This window comes from Orcinus orca, chromosome 1 (genome assembly GCF_937001465.1).
Source record: "Orcinus orca chromosome 1, mOrcOrc1.1, whole genome shotgun sequence".
Lineage (NCBI taxonomy): Eukaryota > Metazoa > Chordata > Mammalia > Artiodactyla > Delphinidae > Orcinus > Orcinus orca.
Genome location: NC_064559.1, coordinates 180,282,595 through 180,296,718, shown reverse-complemented (window position 1 = coordinate 180,296,718; position 14,124 = coordinate 180,282,595). Strand labels below are relative to the sequence as shown.

The window sequence follows — 14,124 nt, the reverse complement described above, 5'->3', positions numbered from 1 at the left end:
TTTTTTGTTTAGTGATTATGAGTTTTCATGCCACACATAAATTGGAATTGCACTTATATTTTCTGGAATGTGCACTTATATTTTACCCCAGTAGTTTTTTGTTTCTTATTAACCAAACCATTCAGATGAAGCTTCCTTTTGAATGACTATTGTCTTAAAATTTTTGTGGAAAGAAAATTCCGAGATAGGATAATTAACTCTGGGAGTCAAGATAGCTCCCAGAAGAGGATGTCCAGGAGTTGTCCAGGTAGAAAGGAGAGCGTATGCCGAACATAATGTGAAGGGCACAGCAAATTCAGAGATGTAAAGTCATGTTTCCAGGCAACTACAAATAATTTGATAGGCTGTCAGTAAAAGGGGAGCACTGGAGCGGATGAGATTATTGTAGAGATAGGCAGGAACCAAACCATGAACACTAAGGACTTTGGACTTGAGTCCATAGGCAGCTGAGAGCCTTTGAAGAATTTTAAACAAAACATTCATGTTAATAATCTGTAGATCACTTGAAATGAGTGTGATTTGAGGGGCTGAGAATGGAAACAGTAGATATTAAGATTGTTGAAGTAATTGAGGCAAACTTGGTGAGAGTCTGTACTGACAACTGCAGCAGAGGGATGAGTAGACGAAATTGAAAAATTCAAGAGGATTATTGGATGTTGGAGGGTGAAGAAAACGTTTTGAGGAAAACTTAAGGTTCAGTAGTGATACAACCAATTGAGGTGGGACTACAAAAGGAAGAAATGGATTTGGGGGAAGAGGATGGAAGGTATTCTTATAAATACAGCAGCTTTATTCTCTGTTCCTTTTAAAGTTTGCAGCCACTTTCATTAGCTAGCAATGGAACGACTCATACTCCTAATATCCGTTTCTTATGCCTCTGGTTAAGATTTTAAGATCTTTTCTCTAACCCTTAAACCTTGTTTTATCAGCTCTTCAGGGATTTCATTCTGCCACCTCCTCACCCTAAGAGTCTAAAGCACCCCCCAAGCCCAAGTCATTTCTTGGCTCAGGTCGTAGTAGGTAACAGGATTCTCAAACAAGATTCTGTTGAAAGAAAAAGTGACAGAGTAGAACATCTTAGAGGTTGAGGTCACTCCTGACTCCTTTGGGATCTTTGGCTAATTTCTTCTGTGGGCTTCAGTTTCCTCACTTACGAAGTGAGGCGGTGTAGGTGATGATTTTGAAAGGTCCTTATCTGTGATCTGAGCATGAGAAATAACCAGTGGCCTCATTTAAAAAATTCCTAATACTAGAGATTTTTAGATCAGACCAAGAGAAAGCTGCTAATTTGTTTAAGACTCAACTATATCCAGCCAAAAAAAAAAATTGTAAAAATTTAAAAATAAAGGGGAGGGCTTCCCTGGTGGCACAATGGTTAAGAATCCGCCTGCCAGTTCAGGGGACATGGGTTCGAGCCCTGGTCCAGGAAGATCCCACATGCCGCGGAGCAACTAAGCCAGTGAGCCACAACTACAGAGCCTGCGCCCTAGAGCCTGCGAGCCACAACTACTGAGCCCATGCAGCACAACTACTGAAGCCTGCATACCTGGAGCCCATGCTCCACAACGAGAAGCCCGTGCACTGCAACGAAGAGTAGCCTCGGCTCGCTGCAACTACAGAAAGCCTGCACGCAGCAATGAAGACTCAACGCAGCCAAAAATAAAATAAATTTTTAAAATAAATAAATAAAAATAAAGGGGAATTCCCTGGTCGTCCAGTGGGTAGGGCTCTGCACTCCCACTGCAGGGGGCAGTTTCGATCCCTGGTCAGGGAACTAAGACCCCACATGCCGCCCAGTTCGGCCAAAATAAAATACACTCAACTATATCCATTCAACCACCTCTAACTCCTACCTCCTGGAAGGACCAAGTGAGTCCATTTGCAGTGGAACCAAACCCTAATTTTCAGAACCCAGTTGAAGGTTTGCTTTAAGGTGACGCTAAGATCATTTTCTGTTCCAGTTGTAGTGGCTTGCTTCATCTGATCTTTATTGAAGACAATGTTCTGTTAAAAACCAGCATGTGTGATTATATGATAATACAGAAGATCAGAGGGCTATTTTTGAAGTTTTTAGTACTGTCATTTTTACTTGATGTCTCTTTGGGGTTTGTCCCCAACCCCTGACACAGACCTGGAAGCACTGAGTTTGTGCCCCCTAAAATGATATGTGGAAGTCGAGAATGCCAGACACTTTGATTCTTGAATTTTACCCAGAATTCTCTTGCTTCCATGTTTCCCCATGTTCATGAGCACATGTGTGAAAGAGACCAAGTCATTAGTGATTAGCCTTCCTAGGGATTTCATCCCTAACCTATCCTCTTGGTCCCAGGTTACCTACTTTTTTTTTTTTTTTAAAGAAGATGTTGGGGGTAGGAGTTTATTAATTAATTAATTTATTTTTGCTGTGTTGGGTCTTCGTTTCTGTGCAAGGGCTTTCTCTAGTTGTAGCAAGCGGGGGCCACTCTTCATCGCGGTGCGTGGGCCTCTCATCTCACTATCGCAGCCTCTCTTGTTGCGGAGCACAGGCTCCAGACGCGCAGGCTCAGTAGTTGTGGCTCACAGGACTAGTTGCTCCACGGCATGTGGGATCCTCCCAGACCAGGGCTCAAACCCGTGTCCCCTGCATTAGCAGGCAGATTCTCAACCACTGCGCCACCAGGGAAGCCTGTCCCAGCTTACCTACTTTTGACCTGCACTGTGAAGGACAGTCACTGGAGAACAGAGTTAGTCATTAGCCAAATATGTAAAGATAATTCCAGATGTTTTGGGAGATAAAAATAACAAAGCAGATTTGTTACAGGATCTGCTATCATGGAGCTTTAATGTGAGAGCTGGGGTAGCTTAAACATTTTAATCAAAGTGTGGTCATGGGCATCACCTAGGAGCTTGTTCAAAATGTAGAATGTCAAGTCCAGACCTCCTGGTCCAAAATCTGCATTTCAGTAAGATCTCCAGATGATTTATAGGCACAGAAAAGTTCTAGAAGCAGTGGCCCAGAATACGAAGTGGGAAGTGCTGTGAGAATGCAGGATAATTACACTTTTTTTTTAGCACTTTACATAAAATCACCTTGTTGAATTTTCATAACTCCATGAAGTCAGTACTGTTAGTATTCTTATTTGACAGATAAAAACTTAAGAGAGGGATGAAGTGTCTTGCCTAGCTGATAAAGCTAGGAAGAGGTGGAGCCCAGTTTCCAATCTCATCTGACTGGAAAAATGTCAGGGAGGGGAACTTAATGTGAAAGAAGAAAGATGGAAAGTGGCAGGTGGTATTTAAAGTACCACAAATACCACAGTTCTGTAATTAAGCTGTATTTTTTGTGCAAGGGAGTAGTGGGAAATAAAGTTTGAAGCATAGGTAAAAGCCAGGTCATGCAGATCCAACTCCAGTCATATGTCCAGTGTTGACAGTTACTCATTTGAGAAAGAGGTGGAAAGGAGAAACTATTGTTTCTGTGAATATCGTGTGACCTATGGAAAAGTCAGTTTTTCTTTCGGAAAGAAACTTCTGAAAATCAGAAAAGTTGCTTGGTGTCCCCTCTTCACCCCCACGGTAGACTGTGAGGCCTTGCGGCTTTATACTCCTGATTCGGGACACAACCTCCTATTATGTACAGCTGAGTCTGCAAAGAGTGGCCCACTGTGCTAGCAGGCCTGCTTTGTCTACACTTGCAGAAATACAGTCTGTGACAGCCTGCAGTTGGAGGCCTGAACCTCTCTGAGGAAGTAACTGGGATAGTCAGGAGATTTAAAAACCTGTCAACCTGTATTTGGCAGGTTTAGCCTGGAAAAGAGAAGACAAGAGGCAATAGGAAAGCTATAGCCAGATATTTACTAAGCACACACCTTCTGCCAGCTTCTGGGGAGAACGTTGAACATGACGGGGTAAGTTTCCTGCATCCTGGAGATTAGAGTCTAGTCAGGAAGACAGACATTAAACAAAGCACTACAAAACATTAGTTAAGTAAAAGTGCTACAAAAGATGCCCTGACTGAGGGAACCAAAAAAGAGGACAGGAAAATCTTCCTTAAAGGAAGCAATGTTTAAACCTGAAGAAATAATAGGAGTTAGGATAATCCAATTATGTGCCAAGGCTTTGTGGTACAACAGCTTGGTGTGTTAGTGACATTGACAAATCTTGTAGAGCTATAGAGTTAAGAGAATAAAAGGGAAAGGGGTAGGAGAGAAGATTGGATAGGTCAGCAGGAACCAGGTATTTTAGTGCCTGTCACTATGGTCTGGATTTTGGGTTTTGTTTGAAGGACAATGAAGAACCTAGTGAAGCTTTGAAAGTAGGCACTGCATAAATCATAAGTTGCAGTGTAAGTCAAGAAGTCCTAATAGGGCACAATGTGGAAGTGACTGAGGGATGGATGGATGGATGACACTAAAGGTGGGCTGAGATACCTCGCATGGTGATAAATTCATCACTGGAGGTGTTCTGGTGTCCGAGAGGCGAGTCAAACAATAAATGGGTTTTCAGACTAGATTCTCTTTGAGGAACTTTATACTATTGAGATCCACAATACCTTGCATTTGGTCATAAACATCACTATAAATAATAGTTGCCCTCTTTTACACAAATTATCGAGTTCTCATTACAGTAGCCCTACAAGGTAGGAATTACTCTCACTTTACCAATGAAGATATTGAGCCTCAAGTTAAGTAACCTGCCCAAGGTAACAAAGTTAGTGAATAGTACAGCCAAAATTTGAACCCAGATCCATTATACTCCCAAAGGCCTATCCTCTTAACAGCTACTCTATAAAGCTTCTATAGAAACGAGTATACAAATATGGTAATGGGCACTTGATGATTGAACAGTTTAGGCTATAAGGATATTTGGAATTCTTCTAGGGGACTTTGTATTTACTTAAAAATATTCGAATGCCTGCTAAGTACCAAGCACTAGGGATACAGTAGTCAATAAAATGGACTTGGTCCCTGTCTTCCTTGAGTTTACAATAGTCAGGGAAGATATATTAAACCCAAAATTGCACAAATAACCTTAATCGTGTTAAGTGCTTTGAAAGTAAAGTCTAAGGTGCCATGTAACAGGGGGATCTCATCTAGTATAGGAAGTCTTGGGTAATGATTCGGTTGTCACAACCATATTTTTCTCCAAAAAGTTTTTGGTTATCATTCTTTAATGGTTTCTGACATATGTTTAACTTGTTATAGTAAAATCCCAAGTCTTATCTGAGTAATTTGTATTCCTTTCTAGAAAAGATTCTGGTTGTGGTCAGTCACTAGCAGACTATGGGTTTAACATCATTAGCAGTCGCTCCTAAATCAGTAGGTCATTTCGCCCTGACATGGTACTATATATCCAACAACATTCTAGACTCCGCTTCCTGGATGTGTCCCTGACACCTCAAGCAACTTGCCATACCTCTGATTCCTGCAAGAACAAAACAGTTATTCTTTCTCCACCAGGCTTCCCTTTTCATCTTCTTTCTTTCAGTCAACCAGATGAACATATCAGAATAGCATCAGACAATATTTTTCTAAAAGTTGTCATAACTGACCCTTTCTCTCCTTACTTACCATGCCCCTCCCCTCCTCTTGGTGCAAACCCTCTTTTGGATTCTTGCTGTCTTGGTAAATGATCTCACAATTTATATTATACGCTTGTGTGTGAACTACCTTTTTTTCATGTAAGATTTTTGGGAACAGACCTTATATTTTATACTTCCATACCTCCTTGTTGAGTAGATAGGTACTAGTCAGTAAATAATGGACTTGATAACATGGCATATAGGTTATGGTACAGCATGCTACTGTTTACAAAGTGCTTAGGAAATGATACCATTTGTTCCTAATGTAAATCTTATGAAGGAGATGTAAACAGATGAGCAAAATGAGGCTCAAATATGTCAAAAGCTTTTCCAAAGATCACGATTTCTAAGCAGTAGTGACATATGAAAAAGGAAATGCTACAAAATGATCCAGTAAGAACCTCCCTCCACATTTACCAAGTAAACTGTTCGCTCTTTAGAAAAGCCCTTTTTAAATCCTGTCTCCTCTCCTCTCCACTTAACCTCAGTTTTCTCAGTTGAAATGTGAAAATAATTGCTCTCCGTCCCATGGATTGTTGGAAATGTTCTATACACTGTTTAAGAGGGTAGCCACTAGCCACATGTGGCTACTTAAATTTACATTTAATAAAATGTAAAATTCAGTTCCTCAGCCACACTGTCCACATTTCAAGTGACTAGTGGCTTCCATGTTGGACAGAGCAAATATAGAACATTTCCATCATTGCAGAAAGTTCTGTTGGACAGTGCTGTGTTAGAGCTAGGACTTGCCGAAGATTAGAGAGAGTGCTATGACTGAACTGAAAATTCAGACCACTGTCTGCTTGGTTTTGAGTGAGAAGGTTCAGTGGGTGAGTGGGAAACAAGCTGAGCTTCAGAACAGTGATATCACAAAGCACAGCTCACAATGGCTTCAGAACTGGACTCCCAGACAACTCTTCCTAACTCTATCTAGGTTCCTAAAGCCTCTGCACATGCAGTTCCTGGAGCTGCTGTTATATTAAAATGTCACCTTTGTCTTCTATCTGGGACATCATCTCTCTGAGCTCGATATGGAATTATCTACAAGCAACTTTTCTGAGAGAGACTAGTGTGCCTCAGCAAACAAGTTTGGGGCTACTAGATAATCTTGCTCCGGCTGTGCAAGTTATCCTGGAGATTTCCTTTTTGATTTTGTTGGGAATAGGAGTATATGCCTTATGGAAACGAAGTGTTCAGTCAATTCAGGTTATACTCTTTCGTTACAGAGAAATTTAAATAGTTTTACATTGAAATTTGGTCAGTTCCCTCCCATATTGCTGCCACCCAGTTTTAAGACCATGCATATAAACCAGAGTGAACCTTTGTCTCTGAAGTTGGTTGAAACTACGTTATCCTTAAAAACTTCCATCAGTTATGTTTTTGGCATAAAAATGGTCTTTCTCACAATGATCTTTGGCTTGTCTTATGATAAAACACATTAAAGAAGTTCATAATCTGAGAAGGCAGCCTGACCTCCAAATTTATTTGATCATATATTTGTATTCATCTTTGAGTGTCTAACCGTGTGCCAGACACCATATGGAGTACCTCTTATAGAATAGCACTGCAAGTATAACTGGGATCTTGGGTTTCGCCTTTCTGTTCTTACTGTGCCTTTGCTCTGTAACTGATGAGGAAGCGTGTATATTTATTTAGTCATCACAATGAATATACAGGGGCTCTTTTGGGGAGTAGGAGTACAATTGGCTGGGATTATGAAAAACATTTAGGATTTTACAAGCATACCTCTGTTTAATTACCAATTATAGCTATATTGACAATATAGTTAAAATGCTTTGAGAATCCCAACAGTTCCATGAAATAGAGGTTATTTTCATATGACGAACTAGGAAACTGAGGTGCACTGAGGTTCAGCCTAAATTTAAGGAGACGGGACTTAAAGAGGGCTTTGTTAAAGGGTGACTGGTTTACTTGGTAAATGCTGAGATAAGTTATTACTGGATTATTTTGTAGCGCTCACTTATTTTCATGTCACTACTGTTGAGAAATCAGTCACATGCATTCTCTTAATCTCTCAAAACCTTGCATGGTAGGCAGGGCAGGGATTATTATCTCCATTTTGTAGGTGAGCGAACTTGGTTATCACTGACCCAAGGTGACATAGATTGTAAAAGCTGAGATTTGAACCCAATTTTTAGGATTCTAAATTAAATTCTTCTCCAAAAATCTCATTTAATATAGTCCAACTGACCTAAATCCCCAACAGGGATTTGTGTGTCTACATATTCATGTACATGTATTTCAATTAGAATATAGAAGAATAGAAGGCAAAACACCAAACTCTTATCTGTACTTCTGGGTTCTGCTCTTGTTTGGTTATTGTTTAATTCAATCAGAAAGATGAATTCGCAGCCCTCCAGACACCTCAGCCAAAAAGAGGTAGTATAACAGAGTGGTTGATAAGCTCTGGAGTCAGACTGCGGGGGCTTCTTCATTCTATCACTTGCTGTGTGATGTGAGAGCAGTCACTTAGCCTGTAAACCCCAGTTTCCTTATCTGTGAAATCGGTTTGCTAACAGTGCCTCCCTCAGGGTTTTGGTGAGGATTAAAGGAGATCTTGTATGTATAAAGCTTAGCACACAGTAGTACTCAGTAAGCAGTGCTAGTTATTATAAGGAAAAAAAGTTGATTTTTTCTCTTTTCCTACCAGGACTCTGTCCTAGCACATTAAAAAAAATTTTTTTCTATGACCAGGAAATCCAGTGTTTCAGACCACTGTGTCCTAAGAGAATATATATATGGAATATATATATGGAAATCAGAATTCCTGGATTCCAGTCCTGGCTCTACCATTTCCAAATATATGACCTTGGACAATGACAGAGTCCGAACTGGAAGGCATCTAAATGGTTATCCAGCTCTGTTTTTTTCTACATAAATAGGTCCTGCATAGGGAATGAAACTCCTAGCACAGAGCCTTGCATGAGGCAGACTTTCAGCAAACAGTATCTACTCTTATTTTTTAAATTATATTAATTATAATAATCCCTGACCTGCCTACCACTCCATTTTGTGATAAAGATCAAAAGACAAAATAGGTGTGAAGATGTTTTGTTAGACAGAAGCCTTGGCATAGGAATGAGGGATTATAATTACTTTTAGAGTCATCTTTTGCTTTTGCATCTACAGTAAACTGTGGCATTTCACATTTATAAACAAGTAACGTTCAACTTCTGTTGTTTTATTTTAGAAAATATTGTTGTTTGCAATCACACTCTACACACTTTACAAGAAAGGCTCAGATTTTTTTCAGGCTTTGCTGGTCAACCCAGAAGGGAATGGTCTCCCATTTCAAGACAATAATATCTTCCTGTCTTTGGGTCTGCAAGAGAAAATTCTGGAAAAACTTCAGACAGTGGAAAACAAAATGAAGGACCTGGAAAGGATGATCATTTCCCAAAAACCTGCCACAAAGAGGGATTGCTCCTCTGAGCGCAGCTGCAGCTGCTCTGACTGCCAGAGTCCCTTGCTTACATCAGGGTTTACATCCACATCTGAAATGTGATGGACTCCAATCTTTTCTAGAAAAGCACTGTTTCCCTCATGTGTGCAGTGGTGTATCAATAAAGACAGAGAACTATATTGAAATTACCCAGCCAGGACTGGCTCTCTATTCAGCAGGGCCCAGCTTCCACTTGTGTGTGTGGTGGGGTTACGTGGGGGATCGTGTTGGTTAAAAATGTCTGAGATTGTGGTGCCCACTTGGCAGGCTGGAGACCCTAAGCAGCCATATAGAAAAGGAATCATGGGAGTGGGAACAGAAGGGAGAGTGGTCAGGGATGTGGCCTTGAGCTCCATGCTGAAGAGGTTGGATTCGATATAATAAAAACAGCAAGAAAGTGCTGTTAAGGGTGATGCTGTGGACTGTCCTATAGAGAGGGAGGCTGGCTCTTGTGCTGGTTTTTGGCCTAAAGATAAATATGTGGCCTGGAGTCTCCCTGCATTAATTATTCAGAGGTGGGCAAGGGTGGGGCTGGACATAAAGGAGATTGTTTGATTTTATCCAACTTTTACTAATTCTTATTCTGTGCTAAGAAAGCATTGTGATCATCCTTGGGAATCTGTTCTGAGTGCTTCTGGAGCACTCAGTTTGGTTGGTTGGACAGGTCATTTCAGAACAAGGAATTATAAAAATAATACAGGGAATTCCCTGGCGGTCCAGTGGTTAGGACCCCGCGCTTTCACTGCCGAGGTCGTAGGTTCAATCCGTGGTCAGGGAATTAAGATCCCACAAGCCGTGCAGCCAAAAAAAAAAAAAAAAAAGATAATACAGAACAAGGGTCATATCTTAGCTTAGGTGAATTCTCCTCTTGTGAATCCTAGCTTAGCAGGTAGGGAAGAAGGGAAGGAGGCACCTACCTGCCATTCCACTCAATGAGTGTGTCCCCTGCTGAGAAAGATGGCGTACTGGGGAGATGGTGGTAGATGGTTGTCTCAGTGGGTCTCAGATTCCACAAGCCTTATAGTGTGCGCATTTTGCCACAGTAAATGTGATTACAGTCATTGAAACGCTTTGTAACCATCTGACACCTAAATGAAATACTTTATAAACAGTGGTTTGTTGCCATGCTGGAGGAAAGCTGGCTGCCTTGTTCCACAGGACACAACACAGCAGTCTCCCAAGTGATGCCAAGCAGGGCCCTGTGGGGTTCCCGGGCATGGAGGGGTTTTTGTCCCCCATTTCTTGTAGGCAAGATTCCAGCCTCCATGACCTTCCCTGAGTGCCAAAGGGCAGATCTGAACAGTTGCTCATCTAGGGAGGAGCAGCCAGGAAACCACCTGAGGCAGGATTAAAGGGACCAGAGAAGCTCATCAAGATTAGGAGACCACCAGAGACCCTGCACACAGCCTAATCCTGTCAGCAGCCCCACCGTTTTGCAATTTTGCTGAAGAAAGAAGAATGTAAGACTGTTGCTGCCTAGATCCTTATCACATACCTCTGACCACTACCCCAGACGAGGCGGGGCACAGTTCTTGAGGCACTAGCCTGCGGTGTTCCCTCTCTGCCTGGCAAAGAAATAAAGCCACTCTTTCTTTCTCCTCCATAACTCTGACTCTGTATTTCTGTTTGGCATCGGTGTACAGAGAACCAAGGTTTTGGCATGACAAGTGACATCTTCCTAAGAGATTTCTGCAGGTAATTCTGGTCATAATTTTTGTCCAGTGCATGGGAGTTAGAATGCAACTCCTGAATAAAGATGAGACTTCACTGTGTAGTGCAAAAACAGGCTGGTGAATACAGGGCGGGGCCAGGAAAGCCTTGGCAGAGGAGGTGACACTGAGTTGTCCCATAAGGGGTTACACAGGCAGACACTGAAATGGAAAGTATTCCTGCTGGTGGGCTTACCACAGAGCCATGTGAGAAAGAGGATGGCTTACTTGGAGGGCAAGGAGAGTTTCAGGGTGACTGAGAACTGCCTATTTCCAGAGCGACAAATGAAGGACTTTGGCTTCAGGGAAGGACACACTAACCTCATCCTCAGATCAGCTTTAATTTCTGATGTGAACAGAACAGATGGGAGTTATCAACAATGTGCATTATCTGACGGTGTAGGTGGGAAGGTTTTGAACTGTGCTGCTGAAGGAGTGCCATGCAATCTTTTAAAGTCAGTGTCTCAATTTTTTGTGCTAAATTTCAGTGCCTTCGTGCACAGTTCCAGTCTTCTTGTCTTGGTTACCACTCTGGGGTATATCAAAGGAAAGTGTCAGAAGAAGGTCTAGAAGAGTAGAGTGATGTCAGGTAATGAAGGGCCTTAAAGTTCATGCCATACTGTTGGGAATGGCCCAGTGAAGGTTTTTAAACAGGGGAGTAACATAGATTTGGTAGTCTGTGTGGGAGACAGAGGATAGAATGAGCTAGATGCAAAAGAAACTGATGGGGTTGAAACAGTAGGGAAGGGGGCAGGGCACAACCTTTAAAAGAATGACATAGCCCGAGGACACGACATAAACTGATTAGAAACAGATAGGTCCAAGATGGCGGACAAGTCGACTTCCACTAGACCTTGAGCCTCAGTATACACTCGTTGTAATACAGCGTGCTAAATGACACAGCCAGAGGCACCGTGACCGTTCCAAGGCCAACCATAAAGGTCAAAAAGTGCTCCACAACAAGAGAAGCCACCGCAATGAGAAGCCCGCACACCTCAACAAAGAGTAGGCCCTGCTCACCACAACCAGAGAAAGCCCGCATGCAGCAACGAAGACCCAACGCAGCCAAAAATAAAAATTAATTAATTAATTAAAAAAAGAAACTACAACGAGATATTGCCTCACACCAGTTAGAATGGGCATCATCAGAAAATCTACAAACAACAAATGCTGGAGAGGGTGTGGAGAAAAGGGAACCCTCTTGCATTGTTGGTGAGAATGTAAATTGATACAGCCACTATGGAGAACAGTATGGAGGGTCGTTAAAAAACTAAAAATAGAATTACCATATGACCCAGCAATCCCACTACTGGACATATTCGCAGAGAAAACCATAATTCAAAAACACATGCACCCCAATGTTCATTGCAGCACTATTTACAATAGCCAGGTCATGGAAGCAACCTAAATGCCCATCGACAGACGAATGGATAAAGAAGATGTGGTACATATATACAATGGATTACTCAGCATAAAAAGGAACGAAACTGGGTCATTTGTTGAGACGTGGATGGATCTAGAGATTGTCATACAGAGTGAAGTAAGTCAGAAAGAGAAAAACAAATATTGTATATTAACGCATATATGTGGAACCTAGAAAAATTGTACAGATGAACCGGTTTGCAGGGCAGAAATAGAGACACAAATGTAGAGAACAAACGTATGGACACCAAGGGGGGAAACTGGTGTGGGTGGGTGGTGGTGGTGTGATGAATTGGGAGATTGGGATTGACATATATACACTGATGTGTATAAAATGATGACTAATAAGAACCTGCTGTATAAAAAAATTCAATTAAATTAAAAAAAAAAGTGGGCAGTGGCCCAATTCCTGAAAATCCCCACCCCTTCCCCAAAATAGCTGGAATACTCCTCCCACTCGTTAGCCTATGAAATCACCCACCCCTATAACAACTGACAACCCCATACCCTGGGGCCACTCTCACCTTCTGAGATGGCTCACACTGTCTGTGGAGCGTGTTTCTCCCTAAATAAACCCACTTCTTACCTATCACTTTGTCTCTCACTGAATTCTTCCTGTGATGAGACATCAAGAACCTGAGCTTCATTAAGTCCTGAGACCAGGTGTGATCTCAGTTAAAAGACCGTGGGTTCAAGTCCCAATCTGAGTTACACGGTTTTGGGGTCACCTTGTTCCTGGCCCTCAGTTCCCCAGAAAAGATAAATGATTCTCACCACAATCATAAGAGATTGATACCAAGTATTCATTCCTAGTGGGGGGTCATTCTTTTCTTGCGATCAGATCACTTATGTCCAAGGCATCAATTAAGAGATCTTGGATGCTTGGCAAACAGAGAATCAAGGCAAAATAGGGAAAGGGTTTGAGAGCCATTCTATCATTCAGGTCAGATGGGGTAGATGAACTACCTTACACCAGTGGCCACACTCTAGGGAGGAGCATCCGTATCCTCTTCTTTGGCAAAACCCTGACAATAGCCTGTTTTGAGGCTCCCATGTCAGTCTCCACACGGACCAGCCCATCTATTAACACTATCTTTCTGCAAAGGGGAGCAAGTTATTACTTTCCATGATTCCCTTCTCCCTCCACCCCTACCACCCTAGTCCAAGCCACCAGCATGTCTCACCTGGATTTATGAATTGACCTCCTAACTGGACTCCCTGCTTCCATCTGTGTCCCCTTTCAATTTATTCTCTACAGAGTAGCTGAAAAGATCATTTTACTTCTCTGTTCAAAACCTTTCAATGGCTTATTATTTCCCGCTGACTAAAGGTCAAGTTCTTAACTAAAAGACTTTGCATTACGGCATGATCTGCATACCCCTCCTTCTTATTTTTTCCACTCTTTCCCCACTCTCTTACTACTCCTCAAATATGCTAAGCATTGTCACACCTCAGGGCCTTTGCTCTTGCTGTTCACCGTGCATGGCACACTTCTCCCAGACCCACACGCCTTGGCTTCTTCTCTTACTTTCTTTGGGTCTGTACTCAAATGTCAGCTAACCTTGTAAGCAGATAGGGTAGGGGTCCCCAGAGAAAAAGAACCAGGCATGGCTTTCTTGATATAAGAGAAGCCATTTTAGGCCTATGCCATTTTGTGATCTAAGCCTGGCCACAATGCTTGCCCTTGAACAGGTCTCAGTAATTAATGAGTTTAAGGGAACAAAAGGAAAAGCAGTCAAGAAACAATAGTTCAAAATATCGTATATTAACGCATATTTGTGGAATCTAGAAAAATGGTACAGATGAACTGGTTTGCAGGGCAGAAATAGAGACACAGACGTAGAGAACAAACGTATGGACACCAAGGGGGAAAAAGAGAGGTGGGATGAATTGGGAGATTGGGATTGACGTATATACACTAATATGTATAAAACAGATAATTAATGAGAACCTGCTGTATAGCACAGGGA

General features: G+C 41.9%; 1 protein-coding gene across 1 annotated transcript; it reads left to right on the top strand.

The window, feature by feature from the left end:
* Positions 1–5,316: 5,316 nt before the first annotated feature.
* Positions 5,317–9,169, top strand: TMCO2 (transmembrane and coiled-coil domains 2). Its single transcript, XM_004266396.4, has 2 exons — positions 5,317–6,766; positions 8,772–9,169. The coding sequence occupies exons 1-2, from the start codon at positions 6,545–6,547 to the stop codon at positions 9,084–9,086; spliced, it is 537 nt and encodes a 178-aa protein (XP_004266444.1). The 5' UTR covers positions 5,317–6,544; the 3' UTR covers positions 9,087–9,169.
* The last annotated feature ends 4,955 nt before the right edge of the window (positions 9,170–14,124 follow it).

What these genes read in the sequence shown, in the direction of transcription:
- TMCO2 (XM_004266396.4), top strand. Translation starts at nt 6,545, where the DNA reads ATGTCACCTTTGTCTTCTATCTGGGACATCATCTCTCTGAGCTCGATA. An exon ending in GAAGTGTTCAGTCAATTCAG is followed by an intron (nt 6,767 to 8,771) that starts GTTATACTCTTT and finishes GTTTTATTTTAG; the next exon opens with AAAATATTGTTGTTTGCAAT.